Source organism: Dipodomys merriami, unplaced genomic scaffold, assembly GCF_024711535.1.
Source record: "Dipodomys merriami isolate MVZ:Mamm:240054 unplaced genomic scaffold, mDipMer1.0.p SCAF_9, whole genome shotgun sequence".
In the NCBI taxonomy this organism is placed as follows: domain Eukaryota; kingdom Metazoa; phylum Chordata; class Mammalia; order Rodentia; family Heteromyidae; genus Dipodomys; species Dipodomys merriami.
Genome location: NW_027206512.1, coordinates 14,396,266 through 14,423,664, shown reverse-complemented (window position 1 = coordinate 14,423,664; position 27,399 = coordinate 14,396,266). Strand labels below are relative to the sequence as shown.

At 39.0% G+C, this 27,399-nt stretch overlaps 2 protein-coding genes across 7 annotated transcripts in view; one reads left to right on the top strand and one right to left on the bottom strand.

Moving 5' to 3' along the window:
- Helq (helicase, POLQ like) overlaps nucleotides 1–19,380 on the bottom strand; it is a 40,257-nt gene extending 20,877 nt beyond the window's left edge. Inside the window, exons 1-9 of one of the 6 annotated variants that reach the window (XM_070013165.1) lie at nucleotides 19,031–19,380; nucleotides 17,279–17,981; nucleotides 12,735–12,913; nucleotides 11,784–11,984; nucleotides 10,080–10,152; nucleotides 8,745–8,842; nucleotides 6,160–6,258; nucleotides 3,114–3,259; nucleotides 832–1,071 (exon numbers count right to left, since the gene is read on the bottom strand). In XM_070013165.1, coding sequence (XP_069869266.1) covers nucleotides 832–1,071; nucleotides 3,114–3,259; nucleotides 6,160–6,258; nucleotides 8,745–8,842; nucleotides 10,080–10,152; nucleotides 11,784–11,984; nucleotides 12,735–12,913; nucleotides 17,279–17,981; nucleotides 19,031–19,222 — 1,931 coding nt within the window. In that variant the 5' untranslated portion in view covers nucleotides 19,223–19,380. Of the gene's footprint in view, nucleotides 1–831; nucleotides 1,072–3,113; nucleotides 3,260–6,159; nucleotides 6,259–6,698; nucleotides 6,773–8,731; nucleotides 8,843–10,079; nucleotides 10,153–11,783; nucleotides 11,985–12,734; nucleotides 12,914–17,278; nucleotides 17,982–19,030 lie in introns of those variants that run through there. The other 5 variants (XM_070013164.1, XR_011370040.1, XM_070013166.1 and 2 more) reach the window with 5 other exon arrangements.
- A 54-nt stretch (nucleotides 19,381–19,434) lies between these two features.
- On the top strand, nucleotides 19,435–25,460 carry Mrps18c (mitochondrial ribosomal protein S18C). Its single transcript, XM_070013174.1, has 6 exons — nucleotides 19,435–19,647; nucleotides 20,252–20,307; nucleotides 22,923–23,006; nucleotides 23,968–24,025; nucleotides 24,934–24,993; nucleotides 25,078–25,460. Exons 1-6 carry the CDS (start codon nucleotides 19,548–19,550, stop codon nucleotides 25,146–25,148), a joined length of 429 nt encoding a protein of 142 aa, XP_069869275.1. The 5' UTR covers nucleotides 19,435–19,547; the 3' UTR covers nucleotides 25,149–25,460.
- Nucleotides 25,461–27,399: the final 1,939 nt, after the last annotated feature.

Below are 27,399 nucleotides of genomic sequence, written 5' to 3'. Positions count from 1 at the left end.
GCCCCACAACTGGACCCCCTCCAAAAAAAAAAAAAAGAATTCAAAGATTCAGTATTTGCCACAGAAAAATGTTGCAACAGTTAAATGGCTTCATAAATCACAGATCCCTCTCCTTTTATTTCCGGTGTTGGGGATCAAACCCAGGGCACCAGGCATGCTAGGTAAGAACTCTACCAACTGCTCTACATCCCCTGCCCAGCTTTATGCATAACTTCTTCAAGATTTCAAAATGTTCTATTTTCATTGGTAACCCTATGTTGAGTCACAAAAATTGTTAAGTTTAGCTGGGTGCCAGTGGCTCATGCCTGTAATCTTAGATACTCAGGAGTCTGAGATCTGAAGATCAAGGTTCAAAGCCAGCCCAGGCAGGAAGGTCTGTGAGACTCTTATCCCCAATTAACCACAAGAAAACTGGGAGTGGTACTGTGGCTCAAGTGATGGCACGCTTGCCTTGTTGAGCTGAAGAACTCAAGGACAGCACCCAGGTCCAGAGTTCAAGACCCATGATAGACAAAAACAAAAAAACAAACAAACAAAAGAACTGTGTGAACTTCGCCAATTCTTCCTACACAACTGGGATAATAGATTCAAACATCAAAACCAGACAAGAAAGAAGAAACAAACAACCTCAAACCAAAAGCAGATAGGGAGAGCAAGAAAGAAGAAATTCGAATACCAGGAAATAGTGTTAGTTTTTAGTAAAATATTAAAGGAAATAAACTGTCAACTTGCAAATACTACGAAAACATTTTATAAATTCTCACCTACTACACAAACAAAAACTTCTCTCAAGCTAGGAGGTGAAATGTTCTGAACCCTACCAACATTTACCTTCGAGCTGGTAGGTTGACTCCGGCTGCCAGAGTGGATGTGCAGGTAAAAAGGCAGAGAACCCCTGTGGAGTAGGCCTCCTCCAAGAGCTTTCTTTCCTCATTTGTTAAGCCACTGTGGTGGTAGGCAACGCCATATGGGATAGTGTGCTTTAAGACTGGACACAGGTTGCCATTGCTGGCATTCCTCAAGTTCTTAATCACATCACATTTTTCTTTCTCCCTGTGTTTCAGATGTGCCCTAAAAAAAAAAATCCCTAAAATAAGAACCCTTGATTTTATAGTAACAACGAACATACCATTTTTCATTTTAGTAGGATTCTATTAAAAAATCTCTTCCTGGGGGTTATAGGTGGCTCATGCCTGTTATCCTAACTACTCAAAAGCCTGAGATCTGAGGATCACAGTTCCAAAACAGCCGGGGCAGGAAAGTCCACGAGACTCCTATCTCCGATTAATGTCCAAAAAGCCAGAAATGGTGCTGTGACTCAAAGTGATAGAGCCCTAAACTTGAGGGACTACACAGCACCCAAACCCTAGTTTTGCCGCAGACAGGCATCAAAAAAAAAGAAAAGGAAAAGAGAAAGAAAAAGAAGTCTTCCTTTCATGTGTATAAATATATCAAACGTTCTTGGAATTTGGATCTTGACTTCCTTAACTATTATGCATTCTCTCTCAGTGTTTGTATGTATCACAGAACCCTTTAAGACATCATTAATGCTAAGGAGAAATATAAACACATACTTCGTGTGCAATTTCATGTTTGTGGAGTTCAGTCCTATACTTCCCATAAATCTACAGATGCCAAGTTTAGATTGTTGGTATAAGATGTACCTTTACAGAACATGGTTTCTTTGATTTTAAGGCATACATTTTCTTTGGTGAAGATGGGAATATGTATTAAATCTTACCAACTATATGGTAAAATGTGTCTAAAATAGCACTTTGGAAATCTTAGTAATAGATAATATACAATAATGTAATATTGTGTCTTAATGCCTTAAATTATTCTTTTTTTTTTTTTTTTGGGTCCGGTCGTGGGGCCTGAACTCTGGGCCTGAGCACTGTCCCTCAGTTCTTCAGCTCAAGGCTAGTGCTCTACCACTTGAGCCACAGCACCACTTCTGGCTTTTTCCTTTTTGCTTATGTGGTGCTGAGGAATCAAACCCAGGGCCTCAGGCATGCAAGGCAAGCGCTCTACCACTGAGCCACCTTCCCAGCCCTGCCTTAAATTATTCTTAAAAAGTGATTTATTAAGAAAACTTTAATGATAGTTTAAACTTTCCTTAAATTTCTATAATATCATCATTGCAAAGGCAAATAATTACCAAAATGAGCCAACTCCTTCCTTTTGTATTAGTCCATGAATCAAATTCTATTTCAGGTCAATCCCAATTAGAGAATTGGGATAGGAGGCAGTAGATGGATGACTAGATTAAAACCCAAGTTAATAATCTCTGACTGTTAACATGGCCCAAGCTAAGAAGCAAAAAAAAAAAAAAAAAAATATATATATATATTATATAAATAAAAACACACATAGGACATGTGTAGAAAAACTAGAATTGTGAATACTTAAAATTACTTTATCGTTAGCCCCAGGAGGGACAGAGCTAACATTAGAATATCATAAATGAGGGAAACACTAGAAGAGTGAGGAAAGATGTGACACTGCCCACAAAGAAATGCACTCTTTGCCTGAATTATATAACTGTAACCCCTTCTCTATATCACCTTTATAATAATAAATATTAAATTAACAATAATTTTTTAATCATAAACTTCAAAACCAATGCATTTCTTAATTACTTTGGAAATTAAATTCAAAGTAAGAAGTTGCCCAGGAAAAGGAAGACATAATATTTAATTAAAGAGAAAGTTAAGCTGAAGATATGATTTGTTTCTACAGTGATTAGTCCTTTGACTTGCTAAGTCAGTAGATCTAGATCTTGGCTGTTTTATAGGTCTCACTCTAGATTCTAATTTGTTTAAGATGCAATCTAGACATGATGATTTTTTAAATCTCTGAAGTGATTAACTGGTCAGCCAAGGTTTCAACTCACTGATCTAAAGTCACGAATTCTATCAGTTATCATTCTAAATGCAACTTAGGATATCTGTTTCATATGTGAATTTTTTCCTTCAAGGACAGTTCCTTCAAAATCTAGAATAATACAATATTCTTTAAGAAGTAATGAGTGCTCTTTCAACAAACAGAATACACAATCTGTAATTTATGATAGAAATAAAGTATAACTGAATATATTTAAAAGATTAACATACTTGCTTAAAAATTTGCATAACATTTCTGCTACATTTTCACAATTCTTCTTACTGGGACAAAAAACTAAGCAGGAATAATTGGGAATAACTTCTGACACCAGTGCTACCAAGTGATCAGGATCCATCTTTTTGAGGGTATCAGAATACTGCAAAACAGCAATAAGTTCCAAGTAGTTAGTATCCTTGAGAGATCATCAACTTACTATATAGGTGATTTGAAAAATAAGTCACACATCCAATCAGACACTGGTGACTCAAGAGATCTGAGGACTGAAGTTTAAAGCCAGGATGTGCAGACAAATCTGAGAGACTCTTATCTCTAATCATCAGAAAAAAGCCAGAACTGGATCTGGTGAAGTGCTAGCATGAGCTAAAAAGTCAAGTGAGAACTCAAACCCTGAGTTCAAGTCCCAATACTGGTGTGAGCCCAGTACTCCATCTCTTACACACTTACACACACACACATACATGCACCATCCAAAACTCTCAACTTTTTTTTTTTTTTTGCCAGTTCTAGGGCTTGAACTCAGGGCCTGTGCACTATCCCTGAGCTTCTTTTGCTCAAGGCTAGCACTCTACCACTTGAGCCACAATGCCACTTCTAGCTCTATTTGTTTATGTGGTGCTGCAGAATTGAACACAGAGCTTCATGCATGCTAGGCAAGCACTCTACCACTAAGCCACATTCCCAGCCTTCAATTTCCTTTATTAATCTGCGTATTTAAAAAATTAAACCTGGCAAGGTGCTGGTGGCTCACACTATAATCCTAGATATTCAGGAGGCTGAGATCTAAGGATTGTGATTCAAAGCTAGCCCTGGCAGGAAAGTTTGTGAAACTCTTATCTCCAACTAACCAACAGAAAACCAGAAGTGACACTGTGGCGAAAGTGGTTGAGCACTAGACTAGAGCCAAAGAGGTTAGGCCTGGAGTTCAAGCTCAAAACTGACAAAAAAAAAAAACTAACATCAAAATTAAATTGTGTTTTCTGCTTAGGCTATTAGTTAGGGATCTTTAGGTTTATTTAAATGACAGGAATTAAGTAGTAAATTAAAGTAGTGAAAAAAGTTACTGTTATTAGCAACTCTACTACATATCCATTTTCAACAAAGCAGATAAAAAAGTTCACAGAGAAAAACAAATATGTGTCCTAATAATAAATCTTAATATGGAGTGTATAAAGATATATTCTTTACTATTATAAATCCCTTCCAAAACCAGATTCACCATATTATAAGATTTACTTTCAGAAAGAAATTAGCATCAAATTATGGTAATTTGAGTAACATACAGGTACGAAAAAAACAAAAGAAAATGAAAAAAGATAAGTTATTTAAAATTTCCTTTAGTCCCTTTTATTTTACTGAAAATGAATTGAGATATAGACTTAGAACTGGACATATTTGGCTCAAGTCTATTACCCTGTAGTTGAAAGCATAGCTCAGTTGGAAGAGAACCAGACAATAAGTGAAAGTGTGAGGTACTGGATTCGAGTCCAGTCTTAGACATTAAAAATAAAAAGGCTATTATTCTAGCTACTTGGGAGGTAGAGACTGGGGGTCTGGGTTCAAGGCCAGCCCAGGCATAGAAGTTCTTGAGCATCCATTTCAAACAATGGGTTAGTGCAGTAGTACATGCCTATCATCCCCTATATAGGAAGCAGGATAGCTGGGAATATAGGGCATGCCTGTCATCCAGCTGACAAAGGGAAGCACAAACTGAAGAATTACAGTTGAGCCTGGCCCAAGCATAATAAAGACCCAGTCTAGAAAATAACCAACAAAAAAGGGGTAGTGGTGTGCTTCCTGTGGTACTTAGCAAGCACCACACCTGGGCTCAAACCCCATTACTGATCCACCAGTCCCTTTCTCCCTTTTAATATTCTCCATGTAAATGGTAAAATATTAACACTAGACATCAACACTTTTATACACCAATATATCAAGTACATGGACTATCTATTTTTCTTGTTGCTGCTAAATAATAATCATAGTAGAGGTTTTTAGAGTCCCAAGGCAAAAAATAAGTAGTAGTTTTGTTAATAAGGTATTTACCAAATAATTTAGTAAATATGTATTTCCTTACAATTCAGTAGCCCTTTAAATTAAAAATACTTAATTCTTTTTTTTTTTTTTTTGTCAATCGTGGGGCTTGAACTATGGGCCTAGGCGCTGTCCCTGCTCTCTTCAGCTCAAGGCTAGTGCTTTAGCAGTTGAGCCACAGCGCCACTTCCAGTTTTCTGGTGGTTATCTGGAGATAAGAGTTTCACGAACTTTCCTGCCCAGGCTGGCTTTGAACTGTGATCCTCAGATCTCAGCCTCCTGAGTAGCTAGGATTAAAGGCATGAACCACCAGCACCTGGCAAAAAAACCAAAAAAACAAAAAATTTAATTCTTAAACCTAGGAGTTCACTAACAGGATGTATGCATGAGTTGGCAGTATCTTTCAAACCTTGAAAGAAGACTGGACACAGCTACTAACAGCCACTTAGTATTTGCATACTGCAATTATAGAAAGCCCAACTTCATAGACACCTGATATGAAAGAAAGAAATACATGTGTTCTGATGTTAAAATTGGAGATAAAGGCTGGGATTGTGGCTCACTGTTGAGTGCCAGCTCCATATGAACAAAGATTTGGACTCAATCCCTAGCACTGCAAACAAAACAAAACAAGCCGGGTACCGGTGGCTCACACCAGTAAATCCTAGCTACTCAGGAGGATGAGATCTGACCATCACCCTTCAAAGCCAGCCTAGGCAGGAAAGTCCATGAGACTCTTATCTCCAATAAACCACTAGAAAAACCAGAACTGGCACCTTGTGCTGAAGAGCTGAGGGACAGGGCCCACACAAGAGTTCAAGCCCCATGGACTGACAAAACAAAACAAAACAAACAAAAAACCCCTGAAAACTAGTTACAATGAATCTGCTGTTTGTATTGTATTGACCAACATACATTAAGCATCAGCCATTTTTCTCAAAGGTTAATACTATCTCCAGTCCCACCAAAGTAAGGAAACTTGGGATTTAAGGCTTTTCAACATACCTTATAATTAAGGAGACGTGAAAAAGTCATAACATTCTCAGCTTTGCTGTCAACCTCATATATTGTATCACTGATTTTCAGATATTCTTTTAATTCAACCTTGAATTAAAAGGAAATAATCAACACAAAGGAATTCTACTTTGCAGGATCTGAAAGTTGGTAAAATATATTTTAACAAAGGACAAAACTATACAAAGATTTTAGCCTAAGAAATCTAAAATAATGCTTCAACTTAGAAGTTCTGGCTTTGTCATTCATTTTCCTCTTTTTGCCTCTAAATCCAAGTAAGAATTAATATCCTTGAAAAATACTTCTGAGTTGAAACAGGCATATATCTGAAAGGAAATAAGAAGTGTGAGTTGTAGTATTCACTTTCATCTTTTGTTAATGATTTGTGTTATTTCTCAAGATCTAAAACTTTCTGTGCTAGTTACCAGTTTCTTATTTTAAACACTAACATGCTATTTTCAATTTAAGGGAACAAAACCACAGATAATTTCATTTTTAAAAGTTTATTAGCTAAGCGAGGTGACACATACCTATAATCCCAGCACTCAGGAAGCTGAAGCAGAATTACAATTTGAGGTTAGCCATGCTACACAAATTTGAAACCCTGTTTCAAAAGAAATTTTTTAAGTGTCTAATGAGGCACATAAGGTTCAAAAATGTTTCTTAGTATTTCTTAATTTTCTTCATGTTATTGAAAAAATGTAAAACCATCCAATGTCAAAATAAAAATTGGTAATTCTTAAAAATTATTTTCTGGAACTCTATTTAGAAACAGAACTACATATTAGTATTGTAGCATACAACAGGTACACGCTACCTTTGAATAACTAAATTTTGTTTACTTGCTTTGGGGACTATGTTATTGGGGAGTTTAAATTAAATCTATGGAAAGCCTTAACTTACTAAAAAGCTATTATTACTACCAAAGCATAGGTATTTGAAAATATTTTAAAAATATATGTTTTGTTTGGGGGCTGAGAATGTGGCTTAGTGGTAGAGTGCTTGCCTAGCATGCATGAAGCCCTGGGTTTAATTCTGTAGCACCACTTAAACAAAAAGAGCTAGAAGTGGCACTATGGCTCAAGTGGTAGAGTGCTAGCCTTGAGCAAAAGAAGCTCAGGGACAGTGCTCAGGCCCTGAGTTCAAGCCGCAGGACTGGCAAAACAAAAACAAAAACAAATTTGTTTGGGTTAGTTTGCTGCAGACAAAATTGTTTTGCAGTCCAAGCTGACCTCATACTCGCAATCCTCCTACTTCTGCCTCCTGAGTGATGGAATTACAGGCCTGCAGCTAACAGATTTTTTTAATGAGCCAAACATGTCTCACTAAAATTGAGCCAAATGGAAAATATACTTTAAAAAATAAGAAACAGAAAAAAAAATGGTCTAGAACAATTCATTCAACAGATGTTCACTGAGGGTCCACAAGCCAGTCATTGCTTCAAGTGCTATAAAATCATTCATAAGCCAATATGCTGGTCTCCACAGAACTTACATTCTCTATACACAAATTTAATTATTAGAATGTAGTTATGGTGAGTGAAATTATACCTCTTAACTAATCCACTGAACTTTTTGCGTGGTACTAGGGTTTGAACTCAGATCCTCATGCTAACTTGTTAGGCCATGCCTCCAGCCCTATTTTTCACTAGTTATTTTTTAGATAGTGCTTTGCTTCTTATTTAGGTGCATGATCTGCCTACTTTTGGCTTTCTTTCATTGCTGGGATGACAGGTGTGGACCACTGCAATCAGGTTCTCTCCTTGGAGATTTTTTTGTCTAGAACTTTTCTGTCTAGCTAGCCTGGAATACCCATCCTCCCAGTTTCAATCTCCTATACATCTTGAGATGACATGCATGAGCCAACAGACCCTGCTATGGATAGAGAAGGATTTTCATGAACTTTTTGTCCAGAGTTGGCTTCAAACCACAATCTTCCCATTCTCAGGCTCTCAAGGAACTGGATTATTGGCATTAGTCATGGGTACCCAGCTTATTCCCTAGAATTTTTTTGTTTGTGCCAGTCATAGGGCTTGAAACAGGGCCTAAGGGCTGTCCCTGAGCTTTTTGCTCAAGGTGAGCCCTCTACCACTTGAGCTACAGCTCTATTCTGGCTTTTTTGTGTGATTGATTAGAGACAGAAGTCTCATGGACTTTCCTTCCCAGGCTGGCTTTGAAGCACAATCCTCAGATCTCAGCCTCCTGAGAAGCTAGGATTACAGGTTATGAGCACATGGTTTATATATATATATATATATTTTTTTTTTTTTTTAAATTAAAAAAAAAATTTTTTTCCTGTCAGTTGTGCAGCCTGAACTCTGGGCCTGGGCACTGTCTCTCAGCTCTTCAGTTCAAGGTTAGCGCTCTACCACTTGAGCCACAGGGCCACTTCCAGCTTTTTCTGCTTATGTGGTACAGAGGACTCGAACCCAGGGATGCATGTATGCAAGGCAAGCACTCTACCACTGAGCCACCTTCCTAGCCTCTTCTATAAGATTTTAAATATACTATGTCCACTATTTTTATTTCTCAGATAATACATAGCAAATCAGTACAATGCAAACCTTGGGTACATACTGGTCTAAAGTGACTGCTGAAATATTCTGCTTGAAGGAATTTTTTTAAGTCTTCAACGTTGTTTAATGTTGCACTCATACCAATAATCTGAGTTGTTTCTAAAAAAATTCAGAGAATTAAGTGTTTCATTTATATTAAAGGTAATTTTAGCAACATTTTATTTTCTAAATTCTTCTCAAGTGATGGGAGAAAGGTACGCAGGACGAGGTTAAAAAAACCATCATGGAGATGATATTTAGAATAGTCCATACACATTTAAAGTAAAGTGGGATTGTAAAATAGTTCCTTCAAGTGATTACCTAAATATACTATTTCTTTAAGACAGTGGTGCTGGTGACAATGGAAACAGTAAGTTACTAGGCATGCCCTCTGGGCATGGCAAAATACTTCACCTTCACACCTGTTCTCTCTCAAGTACTCTTCAAAGGATCTCATCAGGTTAAACAAGGGGACTAAGCAAACACAGCTAGTAAGTGGGAGGAAGTAATAGAGGGCTCTTTCAAATGCTAATTTAACTTATCCTCAGAGTTTTACTCATTCATTGATTCTGCCAACAACAACAACAACAAAAAAAAATGCACCTTCAAGAAAATGTGGTATATATACACAATGGAATTCTATGCCTCCATCAGAAAGAATGACATTTCCCCATTTGTTAGGAAATGGAAAGGTTTGGAAAAAATTATATTAAGTGAAGTAAGCCAGGCCCAAAGAAGCATAGGTCCCATGGTTTCCCTTATTTGCAATATCTAGTATAGGTATGAGTCAAGCGGAAAAGGTCAGATAATGTGATGTTAGGAAAATGAACCCTTAAATATGTATTTTAATGTTTTCGTTTCTTTCATGCATGTGTTTCTAACTCATTTATAAGATTATTTCTTTGTTGCTTTGTATGTCCCTCCCCCACAGTGTAACCCCCGCTTTCACTATATTTGATGTCAGTATAACATGTGGAGGAGATGGGGACAAACAAGTCGTTTAAGGATTCAGGCGGACCTGTTGCAACAATGAGAAGTACAAAATGTCATGTCAAAACCAGCTTTCCGATGTCGGTGTGTGGGGGGGAGGGGGGTATAATTGGGTGGGGGGAGGGGGGAGGCTGGGAAGGGAGGTGAAGGGTAAACAAAGGAGGAGGCTGCAATGCTTGGTAAGAAATGTATGCATTATCCTGCCCATGTAATTGTAGCCCCTCTGTACAGTATGTTCTCAAATAAAATAAAATTAAAAAAAAATGCACTTACTTTAGAAACTAAAGCAGGAACTCTAAGTCACATAATCCAGTGAGAGAAGTCTTTCATGGTTAGATCTCTTAATTATGAATCAGCAAATACTTACTGCTAGTATAGAGGATTTTTGCCAGGGTCATTTCCAGGATGGCACCACGGCTCCCTTCGCCAATCATGTGCAACTTTGAGATTAAAATAAAACAAAGAAAGAAAACCCAATAAGGTAAACAAGTACATCTTCATAAAATGCTCATAAAACAAACAAACAAATATGTGGGCTGGATAGGTGGCTCAGTGGTTGTTTAGCATGCATGAAGCACTGGGTTCCAACAAGCTAGAAGCAGTGCTGTGGCTCAAGTGGTATAGTACTAGCCTTGAGCAAAGAAACTCAGGGACAGTGCCTGGGCCCTGAGTTTAAGCACCAGGTATTGAAAAAAATTATTTTTTAAATCAACACCCAAAAAAGCAGTCGGGCGCCGGTGGCTCACGTCTGTAATCCTAGCTACTCAGGAGGCTGAGATCTGAGGATCACGGTTCAATGCCAGCCGGGCAGGAAAGTCTGTGAAACTCTTATCTCCAGTTAACCACCAGAAAACTGGATGTGGCGCTGTGGCTTAAGCGGTAGAGTGCATGCTTTGAGCTGAAGAGCGCAGGGACAGCAAGCCCAGAGTTCAAGCCCCATGACTGACAAAAAACAAACAAACATAAAAAAAAAAAAAAAACAAGAAAAAACAAAAACATTTGTAAGAAATATTTAATACTTGCTTTATCATTCTTTAACATTTTGGGTATAATGACTACAGTAAATACACATTAAAATACCATTTGGTATTTTAAATTAATGAGTTTGGGGGAGGGCAATACACTGACACACCTGGAATTCAAAATAAAATTATAAATTGTCTATAAACATACATAGTCACACTTCAAGAAACACCTGACACTGGAAATGTCAATTTGTATATGGACAATTTCCAAAAGTGGAATATTTCTGTGGGGACCCCATTCTAATAACAGTGCTCAGAAAGGACATGATATCCTCCTTGTAAGCATTTCCCATCCTCACGTCAGTGACAAGCAGTACCTGGCTTGCTAAACATCCGTCTTGTAAGATTGGCCCGAATTACTGAGTCAACTCGGGAAATTTAACAAACTGTGGGCCCTAAATTCCTGCAAACTTTGGGTTGTAAATCCCTGATTAACAGAGCTCAGAGAACCAAGGTTAGGAGCCAGGTGGATACATTCACTTAGTAACAAGCACATATGCAGCTCCCCTTGCCACTGCAGTTACTGACCCCCGCCTTCTGCCCACGGAAAATGTGCGCCAAAACCGACCGGAAGGATTGGCCAGTTTAAACAACTGCCCAGAGACGGGTTACAACCTAGTTGGTCACCTGCCCGTGATCCCACAGGACTATGCAGTTTTGTATGAATATTACAACCCTATTGGTCACTTGCATGTGACCACCTTGTCCCTCGTGGTCAATCTGCTATAAAAAATAGGGTCAGACAATAGCCCCGGGGGCCGTCTCCGCCCAGGTGGTCCCTGACCCGCCAGTCCGTTTCCCAATGCTAGGCGCGAAAATAAAGCTTGCTTAATTTTCGCTTTGTGTCAGTCTCGCTCTTTTGATCACCGACCCGATGTTGGGGTGCTGTCTTAACTGGGGTACCCTATTTCTACTTGTATTGTCTTCTGTATATTAAAATGAATTATTCTTGATGAGGTACTAAGCAAGTCCACAAAATAATCACAATAATAAATGTAACACATTAGTATAAGAAAATACTGATAAAAGTAGAAGTGGTAACTGACCTCATCTACAACAACCAGGCCCAAATTACCAATCCTTCCAGTTTCAATCAAGGAGTTCACCAGGCTATGACTTTTCTCAATGGTGGCAATATACAGGGATTTTTTTTCCCTTCTTTTTGTTGGAGGAAATCTTCCTTTGCTTCCAGCATATTCTTCAACAAAGAAACCAAGTTCTATACCAAAACTTGACAAACTTGAAATCTAGAATATTAAAATAAGCAAAATAAAAAATACAAATAAATAAGAACATCAATTATTCAGCAATTTAAGAAAATAGCTAGCCGGGTGCTAGTGGCTCACACCTGTAACCCTAGCTACTCAGGAGGCTCAGGATCAGGTTTTGAAGCCAGCCCAGGCAAGAAAGGCTGTGAGATCTGTATCTCCAATTAACCATCAGCAAAACAGAAAGTAACATTATGACTCAAAGTGGCAGAGTACTAGCCTTGAGCAAAACAGCTCAGGATCAGTACCCAGGATCTCAGTTTAAGCCCCATGACCAACAACAAAAAATAGCTAAAGCAGTATCTAAAAGCAATCAATGAGTACAGTTATGAAATTAAATATTTATGCCTAAGAAATACAGTGAAAATAAGGTGCTCATCTTTGCAAAATAAATGCAAACTTTAATTCACCTAATAAACATGAAAATAAATTGCCTTCTATGATGTCACAAAAATATCAGAACTCATTCATTTGACAAACCATTTGGTTAGTTTTGCTTTAAAATTCAAGTTATATTAATTAAATATATTAATAATATACTTAAGAGTTCAACCTACCAATTTAGAGAAAATACAAGTAGTATTTGATGATATATTTAGTAAGTGCCCTAAGCTTCTGTATATACTAAAAATAATTCTTCCTCATAAAGATACTTCTGTTTAGTTAGTACACTTACGCTTTTAGATCTTGTCACAATAAGTAAATAAAATTTATATTAGAAAAACATACCTTTTCTTGAACAATTGCCACATATGGAAGGATCATTAAGACATCTTTCCTCCGACAAAGTAGTTCTTGTAGCATTAAAATCTCAGCTACAAGAGTTTTTCCACCACTAGTTGGCAAAGAATATATTAAATTTTTTCTTTCTTGCACAGAACTCAGTGTTAAGCAAGTATGTTGCCATTCTGTGGAATTAAAAAAAAGACAACGAATATTCTTTTCTCTCTTCATATTCTTGTGTTTTGGGGTGTGTGTGCCAGTCCTGAGGTTTAAATTTGGGGCCAGAGTGCTGTCCCTGAGGTTAGTGCTCTATCATTTTAGCCATGGCTCCACTCTCAGCTTTCTCATAGTTAATTGGAGATAATAGTCTCTTGGACTTCCTGCTCCTGCTGGCTTCAAACTGTAATCCTCAGATTGCATCTTCCTAAGAGGCTAGGATTACAGACATGAGCCACTAGCACCTAGCTGTCTTCATATTTTAATTTCAAGTGTTTTCCCAGAAGCACAGACATTAAATCCCTCCTGTGAGGCAATCTTCTGAAGGTAAGGATCATAAAAATCAATATTAAGTGCCCCAAATTCAAACTATCCAACATCTACAGCCAGTGAGAGTCTACTAGTCGTTTATCCATGGGGTGAGCAGCTAAGCCCCCCTTATCATCAGTTTAAGACTTAGGCAGGGACAGAGTTGGCTGCAGTCTGAGGAACAAGGGACCATCATCCAGGACATGTGAGAACCAAATGAACAATGTTAAGGACCCATGTGAATATTCCAAGGTCTTCCTCTTAAATTCTACAAACCTATGTAAGCTGACCTTCCTCATTCATCCAAAGCTATCTTACAAAGGAATAGAAGGCAGGAGACGAAAGTCCATAGGGTTTTGCATAAACTAATACTAACTTCAATTAGCTCTCTTGCAGACATGAATTTTGAATGGTTGAATACCATTTCAGACTAAGACTAAAGCATAAAAGGAGTATTAACTTATATATGCAGGGTTACCACCACTTAGCAAGGTAGTATTGATGAAAATGGGTAATATCTAAGACATGGTATGGGAATTAGTATAATACTCTGAGGGAGTGAGCTAAGGGACAATACCCAGGCCCAGAGTTCAAGTCCCATGACTGACAAAAAAAAAAAAAAAAAAAGCTCATAAATGTGTTGAATTATGTGAAGTCACTTATGCCTAAGTATTTGAAAATAATTATGCATCAAAGTGTTGGGCTTGAACATTAAAAAAAATGAAAATAACTGAATGACATTTATGAATGACTTCACTGTGTTTTTTTTTTTGTTCGAAGTGGGGCTTGAACTCTGGGTCTGGGTGTTTGTCCTTCACAGCTATTCAGCTCAAGGCTAGTGCTCTAGCACTTGAGACACAGCACCATTCTGGTTTTCTGGGCTGGCTGTGAACTGCGACCCTCAGATCTCAGCCTCCTGAGTAGTTAGAATTACAGGAGTGAGGGCTGGGAAGGTGACTCAGTGGTAGAGTGCTTGCCTTACATGCTTGAGGCCCTGAGTTCGACTCCTCAGCACCACATAAGCAAAAAGAAAAAAGCTGGAAATGGCACTGTGGCTCAAGTGGTAAAGCGCTTGCCTTGAGCTGAAGAGCTGAGGGACAGTGCCCAGGCCCAGAGTTCAGGCCCCATGACCGGACCCACCAAAAAAAAAAAAAAGAATTACAGGAGTGAGCCACCAGTACCCAGCTTATTGTGATGTTTTTTTTTTTTAAACATGATTCTCAGATATCTACTGTACCTACATACTTTTTCTATAAAAATATCTTTAAAATACTTGGCTAGGGGTGTACCCAAGTAAAGTTGTGTTTAACATACACAAGTCCCTGGATTCAATCTCAGCACTGAAAATAAACATCCATTAGTTACCAAACTGCAGATGTTCATGTCCAAACTCATATTCACATTTTACCCAATTCAGATACTTTAAACCTAAAATTACTAAAGTGATTTATAGGAATATGATTTCTTCATTTATTAAAGAATCTAACCATGGGATTATTTAGGATGAGGTGAAGGGGAGAGGAAAAAAGAAGGTAATTTTGAAGTACATTGTTACTATGAATGTAAACAGCATAAAAGAATCTAAATGAAAGTTAAAGGTCAAGTGGGGGTGGGGGTAGGGTAAAGAGAAAACAATAGAGATTATTCTGAGCAAAACATTGTTAGATGTTATGCATACCTAATACCATGGTGAAACCACTTGCTGCAATTAATACACATTAATAAAAAAAGTGGTAGAGTGCTTGCCTTGCATGCATGAGGCCCTGGGTTCTATAAGTGGTAAAGTGCTCACCTTGAGCTTAAGAGCTGAGGGACAGCACCCAAGCCCAGAATTCTGGCCCAATGATGACGACGACAAAGAAGGAGGAGGACAGGAAAGTAAAACAGGTTCCTGTTCAGAGACAGGTCCAAGCAGGAGGAGGCTAAGCCAACAAGAGGTTGAATGAGTATGAATATACCCAAAGGAGTTTGCTTACATGTATAAAAATAGAACAATGAAACCCACTGACGTTTTAAGAAAGAGGAAGAGGTACGGTACAAGGGGTGAGGTTAAGTGGGATTGTAAAGATGCATGGAAATGTCACAATAAGCCTCCTTCCTATTAGTACAACTGATATATGTTATTAAAAACAACAACAGCACTGCTTTAGAACACTGATGCTTTAAATTTAAATTCACTTATGCTTTAAATTTTTCATGTTATTAAGACAGATTTATATAAAATAAAAATTTTCAAAGTGCGTTTTAGCCAGGCATTGGTGGCTCAAGGTCTCCTAGTTACTTTGGAGACTGAGGTCTGAGGATCACTGTTTGGAACAAACAGGAGCAGGACGTCCATGAGACTCTTAACCTCCCATCAACCACCAGAAAGCTAGAAGCAGAGCTGTGGCTCAAGTGGTAGAGGCCTAGCCTTGAGGCAGAAAGCTTAGAGATAGGACCCAGGCCCTGATTTCAAGTCCAGGTGTGCACACACTCATATGTACACACGTACACACGTACGTATACACACACACACACACACACACACACACACACACACACACACACACACACTGTTCTTTACTGAAATTTTTACGTAGAACCAATGTAATTGACAGTCATTACCACTACTTACTTTGATATTTTAAAGAGTTTAATTTGCAAGATTAATTTGCAAAATTGGCTCTCTCTCTCTCTCTCTCTCTCTTTTTTTTATAGATGCATTACTGTTTCAGCAACAAGGCCAGAATTCATAAGGAGGCTGACAGCTTCCAACAGTTGAAAACCTACCACAGGTCCAATGCACAGTGCCAGTTACACCTAGTTAGCCCCTTATTCTCAGGGAATTCACTTTGGCAAGAAATGAAAATTAAACAAAGAACAAGGTGCTAGGAGAAAAATAAAGGTAAAAAAATTACTATTTAAAGTGCAACAGACTGTTGTTACCTCTTAAACCATGAACCTCTGCTTGTAGTCTGGTAGTAGACTTTGTTTCCTAAAGTCCTACTTCTTCAACCTCTCTTCTCCCTAAGTTGAGAACCAGTTAGTTCATAAGATCCTAAATGGAGTTCCAGAAATACTTATGAAGTAAATGCTTGATGGGCTGATCTTCTAGAAGAGCAACTGACCCTTCTTTAAAGTGACATTGAAATATATGCAAGGATCCAGTTTTGAAAAACGCTTATTTTGGGGCTGGGAAGGTGGCTCAGTGGTAAGAGTGCTTGCCTTGCATGCATGAGGCCCTGGGTTCGATTCCTCAGTACCACATAAGCAAAAAGAAAACAGCCGGAAGTGGAGCTGTGGCTTAAGTGGTAGAGCGCTAGCCTTGAGCTGAAGAGCTGAGGGACAGTGCCCAGGCCCAGAGTTCAGGCCCCACAACTGGACCCAAAGAAAAAAAAAAAAGAAAAACGCCTATTTCTCTGCACTTAAATAGTAACTTCAGCTGTCTTTAGAAATGGTAAAGTTTAATGGTACTGTTGACTTCTTTCACTCAAGACATTCCAACATTCAATGGAGTAAAACTAAGTTTTGGCAGAGAAGACAGAGCCAAACAAATGAAAACTGTGAAACAGCTACTCAGAGGAAAATGAACAGAAGCAGGTATGTCAAGATGTGTAATAAAGGTGTGGTCATGGCAGCAGATAAACTACCGAGAAGTCAGGAAAGAAGTAACCTTGGATTTATACACCCTATTTATTACATCTTTGCTTTTTCCTAGTCATTCTATTTTAAGAGGGAGCACAGAACTCAGAGTTGGGGTGTGCTGAATTATTACTTATGAAAATAAAGAGAGCAAGAGTAACTGGTTTGAGGATGACTAGGAAAGAGGTTCAGTAGTGGCAGAACAGGGAATAGAAGGGTGAGAGACAACTGCCACTTTGATTTTTCAAGATGAGATAAATGACTGGAAACACCTGCTTCTGTTGATGGAAGATTTTTGTTTGGCAATCCTGGGGTTTAACCTCAGGGCCTTGTGCTTGGTGGTCTACCACTTGAGTCACACCTCCAACCCCCAAATTTTGTTTTCATCCCAACAAAAGCATTACCATATAATTTTTCAATTCCTCTGAACTGAACATAAAGGTCTCTCACTTTGCTGGGTAATGAATAAAAAGGACCAAGATCATATGATGATGATTCAATTGTTTTCATAGCAACATTAATTTCTTCAGATAGGAGAGTCTCTTTGAGCTGTTTACTCTTAGAAAATATTGGTGTTTGGACTGTGGCGTTTCCAGTCATGGCACTCTTCAGATGATCTTTAATACTTTTTCTCCTACTCATATCTGAGCTAGTTCTGACTTCTGAAGATAATTCGATGTTTTGCTGGGGTTCCTCTATATAACCAGGGGACAATTCTTCATTCACAGTATTGTTGGAAGATGAGTTCCTATCCCTTTCTTTAGTAGATGGAGCATCCAAATAATTTGAAGAGTTCCACAAATTTTCAAAGTATAAAATTTGAGAAGAAGGCATATCATATAAAAGATCATTGCTAGGCTCAACAGGGACATCTTCATTTTCACTATGTCTTTCTGTTTTATATTCAGTAAAGTTGCTTTCTGTTGGTATGCTGAGTTTATTTTTGGTGCTTTCTGAACAAAGATCTTCAGTGGAAAAGTCTGTAGCATGATTCCTGTTTTCAGGAAACTTCATGTATTTCTGTTCCATATAATCAAGTTGGACTACAAAGGAGTTGTCTACAAAACTATCATAGCCACCAAACATGTCCTCTTCACTGTCGATTGGCTGAGAAGGAAATAAAAATACTTATGGACAATTCCAGCTTAAGAACAAAGCCTTCAGCCTAGTGCTGAACCAACTATACAATTATATGCAAGTCACTATATTTATAATTTTAGATAAAGTTTTTTTTTTTTACACTTCACCTTTTCAGGTGAAGTGATCATGCTTTAACAATGCTCCTGGAATGTTGAAGTGATATTGTGATTCTATTTTTGGCCTTGTGTATACAGGGGGAGATGAATGTGTGCTTATATCAGGGGTGATGGCAGGGTCTACTATTGAGTTACACTCCTGGCTCCTATATTCTTACTGCTACATCTGTTCTAAGCCCTTGAAAGGTGGACAGCCACTGGGATGTCATCTCATTAAAAGCTTCTGGTAGGTAACTGCAGCAATCTATTCTCAGACTCAAAGAGGACCCATCTGTGTGACAAATTCATGGTTGTACCACTAGAAACTACAAAAAAAAAATTCTCTTTTGAATCTGGAATTGAAATGTTGTGCATACTGGCTTAGGGTGGCCTATATATTAAACAGAAGGGATGCAAACTGCGAGATAGCAATACAGTTAAATGCTAAGAACGGTTTGGAACCAGAACCGTAGTTCCTCAACTGCTCAGGCATGTCTACTGTTGTAAAATTGAGATAACACACGGTAGTTTAACAGAATGCCCAAGCACGTAACTCACAACACACTAGGAACAGCGATAATTTCGGATTCTGGTGCTGAGTCAGGTCACTACGCTGCCCTGGGCACGATGTTCATGCCCGAGGTCTAACGTTCACGTTCAATATGAGGAGGGAAATCAAGACACCTTCTAAGTGCCAATCCACGGCGGGAACCAAAACCAGCGATAGCTACTATTTCACGGAAACATCAGCACCTGGGTACAAACGACTGCAATTCTGCAGCCTCAGCAATTCGTTTCTGTCCCCACCCCACCCCCACCCCCGCGTGTCATGCCAAGTGGGAGGCCTGGATCTCTCCCGCCACCCGCGCGTGGGGGTCAGGCCAAGGCTCTCTGGGGATTGTGGGGCAGGACGGGCTGTACCTCCACAGCTCGCACACCCAGGGTTTTCCGCCGGCGGCTCCCAACGGTCCGGTCCTCCTCCTCCGCTTCCTCCTCCCCCTCGCGCGGCAGGGCCCGGGGCGCGGCGGGGGAGGCCTCGGTGCCCGATACACTAGTGCGGTTCCTTTTGCGGACAGACACCCGCCGCTGGATGCGGGAGACACCATCATCCATGGCTGGGCCGAGAATCCGGCCCCAAACACATCCCTAAAGACCCAGCCGCCAAACCCCAATTTAGTTCCCTGCGTCCTCGAACCGGAAGAGGGGTACAAGCGTTAACACAGCCCACTCCTAACCCAATCACAAGCGTGCGGTGACTTCCGCGGCCTTCAGGGTGGGGAAACGCATGCGCATTGAGGACTTCGCGTACCTTTCCCGCCGGCGTCCCCCAGCGTTCGACCCCGGAACCTTGGAGTCCCCGGGCCAACTGGGGAAGAGACCGGAAGGGACGTGATGTGGCGATTTGGGAAAAGGAAAGGAAGAGGAAGGGCGACGGACCATGGCGGCTTTAGGAACTGTTTGCTGGGGTCCGGGGCGGAAGAATTTGGCAGGCTGGGTGATGGCTGGGGTCTCGCTCCCTGATCGCGGAACTCACGCGGGTAAAGTCTCCCTTGAAGCACTGCAGCCCTGGCTTTGGCTCTCACAGTCGGTGAAGTGTTAGAAATGAAGTTTCTGCAGGATAAGTGGCGTGAGGCTAGTAATTTACAGCTGAAGGGAGAGTAAACGAGCTGTTCTGTCAACTCACTTAAAATCTGTTTCTGTGTTTCTCTAATAGCTATCATCTAGCGAGTCTTACTTATTCATCTATTTTACTCATTTTACCTTTAGGATGACATTGACTTTCTATTGTTTCTCCTGTGTGAAACTGCATTAAAATCTATAGCCAAGGAATCAAGAGAAATGGACATAAAAGAGGTTTTATGGGTAGGAGCACACTGCAAACCACCCATTGTGAATATAAAGACTATATAGTACCTTTATATATATATATATATATAGTTTTGTTATTATTAAGATGCTGTACACAAGGTTTACCATTTCATAAGTCAGGTAATGAGTACAATTCTTTTTGCCAATGTCACCTCTTAATAGCACTTTTTATTTTGTGTCCCTTGATTCATCTGCCTCTATAAAAACAAAATCTTTCTTGGCTGTTCTGCCAGTTAACAGACTTGGTTTATTGCTGTTTCTTTTTAATTGCAGTGCTATGGAGAAGAGGTTGTTCACAGTATAAACAGGAGGACAGCAGAAAGGACCTGGTAAGATTTTTTTTCTTCTTCTTTGTATTAGTAAGGAACTTGAAAACATAAGGTGAACGTCTTGTATTTCAGATATTTGGGATTAAACTATAGGAAAAAAATAAGATATACTCACTAAACATTAAAGTAAGGAGGAGTCTAGCAGGAGCTTAGCCTCTTTTGTCTTCCTTATTCCTCAACTTTTAAAGAAGCATGTTTCTTTGATACTTTTCTTCCTAGATGGTATATACAAAGACATATGATGTAGTAATTATATATGTCATTTGGCTGGATAGAATAATTGTAGATAACTAAGCAAAGGACTAATTATTTTGTCTTTGTTTTTGGTAATTTGCCTTAATAAATATAGAGATTAAAATTTTACACCAAGACATTTAATACACCTTCTTACTTATAGTTGTGTTTTTATGGGGGAAAAGTACATGGATTTGGAAAGAATAAAATTTTTAACTACAGGAAAGATAATTGGTTTGACATTAATCATGCCATACAAAGCACTCAGCCAAGAATTGAAAAGAAATATAGTTAGTAATTACATGTGAGCTGAATATAAATTAAATTAAGAAATTTGGAAGAATTGGTGAAAACAAAAGAGGTCTAGGAAGGCCTAGACCTCTTGGTTATCTAATTCACACACTAGAAGAAGTTTACTCTGGTCTGGGAAGGTGGCTTAGTGGTAGAGTGCTTGCCTTACATGCATGAGGCCCTGGGTTCAATTCCTCAACAGAAAAAGCTGGAAGTGGCACTGTGGCTGAAGTGGTGGAGTGCTAGTCGAGCTAAAGAGCTAAGGGACAGCACTTGGGCCCAGAGTTCAAGCCCCATGACAAGACCAAAAAAAAAAGTTTACTGGGCTGGGAAGGTGGCTCAGTGGTAGATCGCTTGCTTTGTAATGCCTGAGGCCCTGGGTTCGATTCCTTAGCACCACATAAGCAAAAAGAAAAAAAAAGTCGAAAGTGGCACTGTGGCTCAAGTGGTAGAGCACTAGCCTTGACCTGAAGAGCTGAGGGACAGCGCGCAGGCCCAGAGTTCAGGCCCCACAACTGGACCCAAAAAAAAAATGTTTACTTCTGCAGGGCACCAGTGGCTTTTGTCTGTAATCCTAGCTACTGAGGAGGCTGAGATCTGAGGATCTCTGTTCACAGCAAGCCCAGGCAGGAAAGTCCAATAAACGACTCAAAAAAAGCTGGAAGTGGCACTGTGGCTCAAGTGGTAGAGCAAATAAAGCTCAGGGACAGTGTCTAGGCCCAGAGTTTAAGTCCCAACACAGGCAAATACAAAAAACCAAAACGAAACGAAAAAACAACAACAGAAGTTTACTCCTATTTTTGGTCTTAATCTCCCTAAGACATTTAATAAAAACTGAATCCTCTCTAAGAAAAGGGTACTCATGTACACGCATTTGGAATTTTGAATACAATTAGGCAAAATTACACAATTATGGCTTCAAAGCCATAACTAAATTAAACCTCTAACAATTGTGGAGGCACATCCCTGTAATGTGAGGACTCAGAGGCTGAGGCAGAAAGATTGCAAGTTTTAAACTAGCTTAGACTTCATAATCATGTGCTATCTTATAAAAAGGAAACAAAACAACAACAACAAAAACTCTGCTGGAGCCAGCCCTTCTGACAGTAGTAGGAGGGCACTATGACAGAAGCATTAGAAGTTAAGTAAGAGTGAAGGCAGAAAAACCAAGAAGGATGACACAAACTTTGACAGCCGGATAGGTCTAGAAAGTTGAACTCAGAAGGACTTCTTACTACAGTAAGCTATGGGACCTTTTGTATTCATAAAAGAAGATATGATGAAACACCTGATGAAGAAATAGGATGGCTAAACTTAAAACTTTAGCAATTGTACTAACTTAGAAATGTCATATTACCTATGTTACATGTTTGTCTTAAAGTTAAAATAAATGGAAATAAATTTGAATGGTTTAGTCATCTACAATCTGAACAAAGTACTTGAACCACTTTTTAAAAATCAGACTTGTATTTTTTCCTCCCATAAACCCTTTTCTGCAACAATTATCTTTATCCTAAAATCCTCCATAAATTAACTTCTCCTTACATTGATACAAAATAAAGTGTTCAAAATAGGCACACAGCTGGGAAGTTGGCTCAGTGGTAGAGCGCTTGCCTTGCATGCCTGAGGCCCTGGGTTCGATTCCCCAGCACCACATAAGCAAAAAGAAAAAAGCCGGAAGTGGTGCTGTGGCTCAAGTGATAGAGCACTAGCCTTGAGCTGAAGAGCTGAGGGACAGCACCCAGGCCCAGAGTTCAGGCCCCATGACCGGACCAAAAAAAAAAAAAAAAAAACACCAAAATAGGCACACAGTAAGAAAGGTACAGTGTACCTTTGGTTGGATGTCTATTAAGATTTTTTTTATATTTCATTAGCATAATCAGTTTTACAAGAGGATTTTATGTCTATATGTCTATTTGTGTATCTAGTGTACCGTGATCAAACTTAACTCCTTAGTCACTTCCTCATTCCTGCTTCCCTCTTTCCTAAACTATTTCAAGAAGCTTCATTGTTTTATTTTCACACAGGTACATAATACCTTTTTGACTTCAAAATTAACTGTTTCTTGACACTTTTCTTCTTTATCCTAGCCCATCCCAATGGAAAATCCTTATAAGGAACCTCTTAAAAAATGTGTCTTATGTGGGAAACATGTAGATTATAAGAATGTACAGGTGAGATTTGGTTTTACTTTTGTATTAAACCTGATTTTAGGATTTTACAACTTTGCTAGTCTTGCTTAAAGAGGAGCATGTCAGTTTCATAGCAGCTTTGGATGACTGTTTGAGCAGCTTCATAATTTCAAATTAGGCTTTAATTTTATATGTAAGTATCTTTATTCACTTCTGAGCCCCTTGGCTCATCTTCATGTATCCTATTATCAGCTCATTATATCTGATGTTCCAAAGGTCTGAGAAATGGCTTGCCATAGCAGGAATTTCTAGTTGGAGGGTACAAGTGCTTAGTTGTAAAAACTATGTTTAGTTGATCTTGGTACCTCTACATTCTGGTTCAGATACTATCCTTCATCAAGCTCTCAGCAAGTGAGAAGTTGCGAATTTGTGAGCAGTGAATGGTGCCGGTGTTAGGTATATTAGCCTCTGAGGGAGAAAGTCCAGGAAATTATAAAATGCAACATAGGAGAAAGAAGGTCAAGAACTACCCAGCACCAAGATAGTGCTAACGTGTGAAAATCAATAATAAAGTGAGGAGTTGAGTTCAAATCCTAACATCAGCACACAAAAAATTAAAAAAAATAGGTAAATTATATCTATATAACAAGTCACCCAATGTATCTATACCTCCTATGGCCTCACTGTAGTCCTAAACTTCATGACGATGTGGCAACCTGTCCTGACAGATGCTGCATTTTAGTAAGTTTTTAGAAACAGTGGTTTTAGATATTTGTAGAAATAAAAAAACTAGTTTTAGCACTGAATAAATAAGCTGATTAACCTGTTATTTGGTAATGTAGATGTTTTTGATACACTGGATGTCAACTTTAGGATATTTTTTCTCATACAAAATTTGTCAGAAACATGTTTTTGTGAATTAAAAGTCTTGTGTAAGGTTTTTGTTTTTAAATATATATATTCACAGAATAACTGTAATTTTTTTTTCCTCAAAAATACCCAGCTTTTGTCTCAATTTATTTCTCCATTTACTGGATGCATTTATGGAAGGAATATAACAGGTATTACTTTTTTTTAAGTCATAGTAATTTCAATGTAAACAAGAATTATATCTGTCTGCTATCATTGCTATATATCATTCTGCTACAGGAGCTGGATTTTGTACTTAGAGATGTTTCTTTAAAAAGAAACTTATATGAAAAAAAAAAAAGAAACATATGATAACCCAAAGAGTTATCATTTTGTATGTCTTTTTATGCTCAGACCTCACTATAGATTTGCAACGTATAAAAATGTGGAACTGGATATGGTCACTCATGCCTGTAATATTACGTACTCTGGAGCAGATATTGGGAAGAATGTGGTTCAAGTCCAGCTGAGGCAAAAAAATTGAGATGAGACCACAGCTCAACCAATAAGTCAGGCAGCATGTGTGTCAACTCAGCTACATAAAAGGCTACAGTTAGGATCATAGTCTAAGGCTAGCCCCTACAACAAACTTCAGTCTTTTGGGAAAAATAACTAAAGCAAAAAAAGTACAAGGTATGTGATTCAAATGGTGTGCACCATTTAGCACCTATTTAGCAAGTGCAGGACCCGAAGTCTAATCCTGTGTTTCTAAATACATGGTGTTTAAGATGTACACACATTACAAATGAAGTGTACATTTCACACATAATCATCCTTAGACTAAAACTTGGGTCAGTAAACTGTGGCCCATGAATAGACCATATCCAGCTTGTTGCTTGTTACTTATTCTTCTAGTTTGCTTACATAGTGTTATCTGGTTTCTCTTGAGCTGCAATAGCAAAATGGAGCAGTTGTGACTTGTTTGTATGCCCAAAATAGTTACTATTTTGGCCTTCTCAGAAAAAAAAAAATTACCAACCTTTAACTTTGGAAATAGTTACAAATTTGAATACTGGTATTTTCTTACAAATAATAAAGTATTTTTTTCAAAATTTTATAGGTCTTTGTGGGAAGAAACAGAAAGAAATAACCAAAGCAATTAAAAGAGCTCAAATCATGGGTAAGTGTACTTAATTATTAACTGGGTTGTACTAGTCAAAATTTTGCCTATTTTCTGTGAAGGACTTTAATTATCTCTTTTCAGGATTTATGCCAGTTACATACAAGGATCCTGCTTATCTCAAGGACCCCAAAATTTGTAACATCCGATATTGAGAATGAATAATGAAGTTATTGCCAATAAATTCCTTTATAATAAGCAGTTTTATGTCAGTGTTGATTCAGACTAACTTTTGGGCAGAAAAGTGTTTCAGGATTGAGATTAGAAGTGGTGAAACTTCTCCATACCAATGAATGTTCTCTGAAAATCACTTAATCAAAATACTCATTTTTTTTTTTGTCAGCAGGGGGACTTGAATTCAGGACCTAGGTGCTAACCCTGAGCTCTTTTGCTCAAGGCTAGCACTTTACCACTTTGAGCCACAGCTCCACTTCCAGTTTCTGGTGGTTAATTAGAGATAAGAGTCTTATGGAAGGGCTGGGAAGGTGGCTCAGTGGTAGAGCGCTTGCCTTGCTTGCCTTCATGCCTGAGGCCCTGTGCGACTCCTCAGCACCACATAAGCAAAAAAAAAGAAAAAAAAAGAAAAAAGCCGGAAGTGGCACTGTGGCTCAAGTGGTAGAGCGCTAGAGGTGAGCTGAAGAGCTGAGGGACAGCACCCAGGCCCAGAGTTCAAGCCCCATGACCGGACCCCCCCCCAAAAAAACAAAAACAAATAAACAAACAAAAACAACAAAAAAAAGAGTCTTATGGAATTCCCTGCGGGGGCTGGCTTTAAATGACCATCCTGAGATCTCAGCCTCCTAAGTAGCTAGGATTACAGCTTGAGCCACTGATGCCTCCCTCATTGTCCATACTTTGCATGAGAGTGACATATGATCTGGCCCCAAGAATCATATACCATTTGATAGTAGACTAGGAAATATAGAAGGGAGGAATGGCTTGAAGTAGAATTCTAGATACTCCCTTACTCTACTCCTAAATTTATAGTGTTTTTTTACACAGGATGATGTATAACTTATTATACATCATATTTCTCCAGTGATATAAATAGGCGCCAACTGACAACCCTAGTTCTCCTCCCCATGCTGTATCTCATCCAGTAGTTATGTGTTTCCAGCACAATACAACCCTGCAAATTTCATAAGTCACTTCTGCGTATTTTGTGGCTTCAGGAACACCCCATGATGATTAATGCATGTTAATCTTTGAAAATTGTATCAGAATGTTATTATTAAGAGAATAGTCTGGCTCACATCTGTATAATTCTAGCTACTACGAAGGCTGAGAATGGATCATGGTTCCCGGACAGCCCAGGCAGAAGTTTTTGAGACTCTTCAGTCCATAGATGGGTGTGATGAAGTGTGCCTGTCATCTCAAGCTAACTGGGAAGCTGAGATTGGGAGGATTGTGCTGATAGGACAGCCTGGGCAGAAAAGTCTGTAGACTCTCATCTCCACATGAAGGAAGCTGGACAGTGGTACATGCCTGTGATCCCAGGGACACTGGAAACCTAAAAGCAGGAAGTGAGACTAGTGGAAAACAAGGGTGGAGATAGGGCTCAGTGTTACAATGCCAGCCTAGCAAGCTTAAAACCCAGAGGTCAAACCCCCCAGTACTTGGGGCTGGGAAGGTGGCTCAGTGGTAGAGCGCTTGCCTTGCATGCCTGAGGCCCTGGGTTCGATTTCTCAGCACCACATAAGCAGAAAAGAAAAAGCTGGAAGTGGCGCTGTGGCTCAAGTGGTAGAGCGCTAGCCTTGAGCTGAAGAGCTGAGGGACAACGCCCAGGCCCATAGTTCAGGCCCACGACCGGACCCAAAAACAAAAAACAAACAAACAAAAAAAGCCAGTACTTGGGGGTGGGGGAGGATTGTCTTGCAAAGACAAGTGTTCGTCAGCATTATCTCCAATGAGTGAATAAACAAGGCTTCCTGTGTGAGGAATCCACACAGAAAGTGGAAAAGACATCATTTTTTGTATATACAGTAAATTTCTTTTGATTTTTGTACATTTTTGCAGTGGGGTCTCATGTTGCTTAGGCTGGCCACCTACTCCTGTACTAATGCAACCCTCCAGGCTGTTTCCCACATAGCTGGGACTACTACACACCACTGTGCCCACTTTAATGTGCCATCACTTAAGTAGTAGGAATTTTAAATGACAGATAAAAATAAATTCTAATGTAAACTTTCATGTTTCCACAGTTAAAACTTCCAGTTCTAGACATCAGTAACAAGTTTAAAAACTTATGCATGTAATTTTTTTCCTCACTCTTGTAGAAAGATAAAAAGTGTTTTTAAAGTAAAAGTGTCTTGGAATAGAAGCATAGCTTAGTGATAGAACACTTGCCTAGGACCATGAGGTCCTGGTTCAGTCTCTAGCACCAAAATAAAGGAATGAATAAATAGA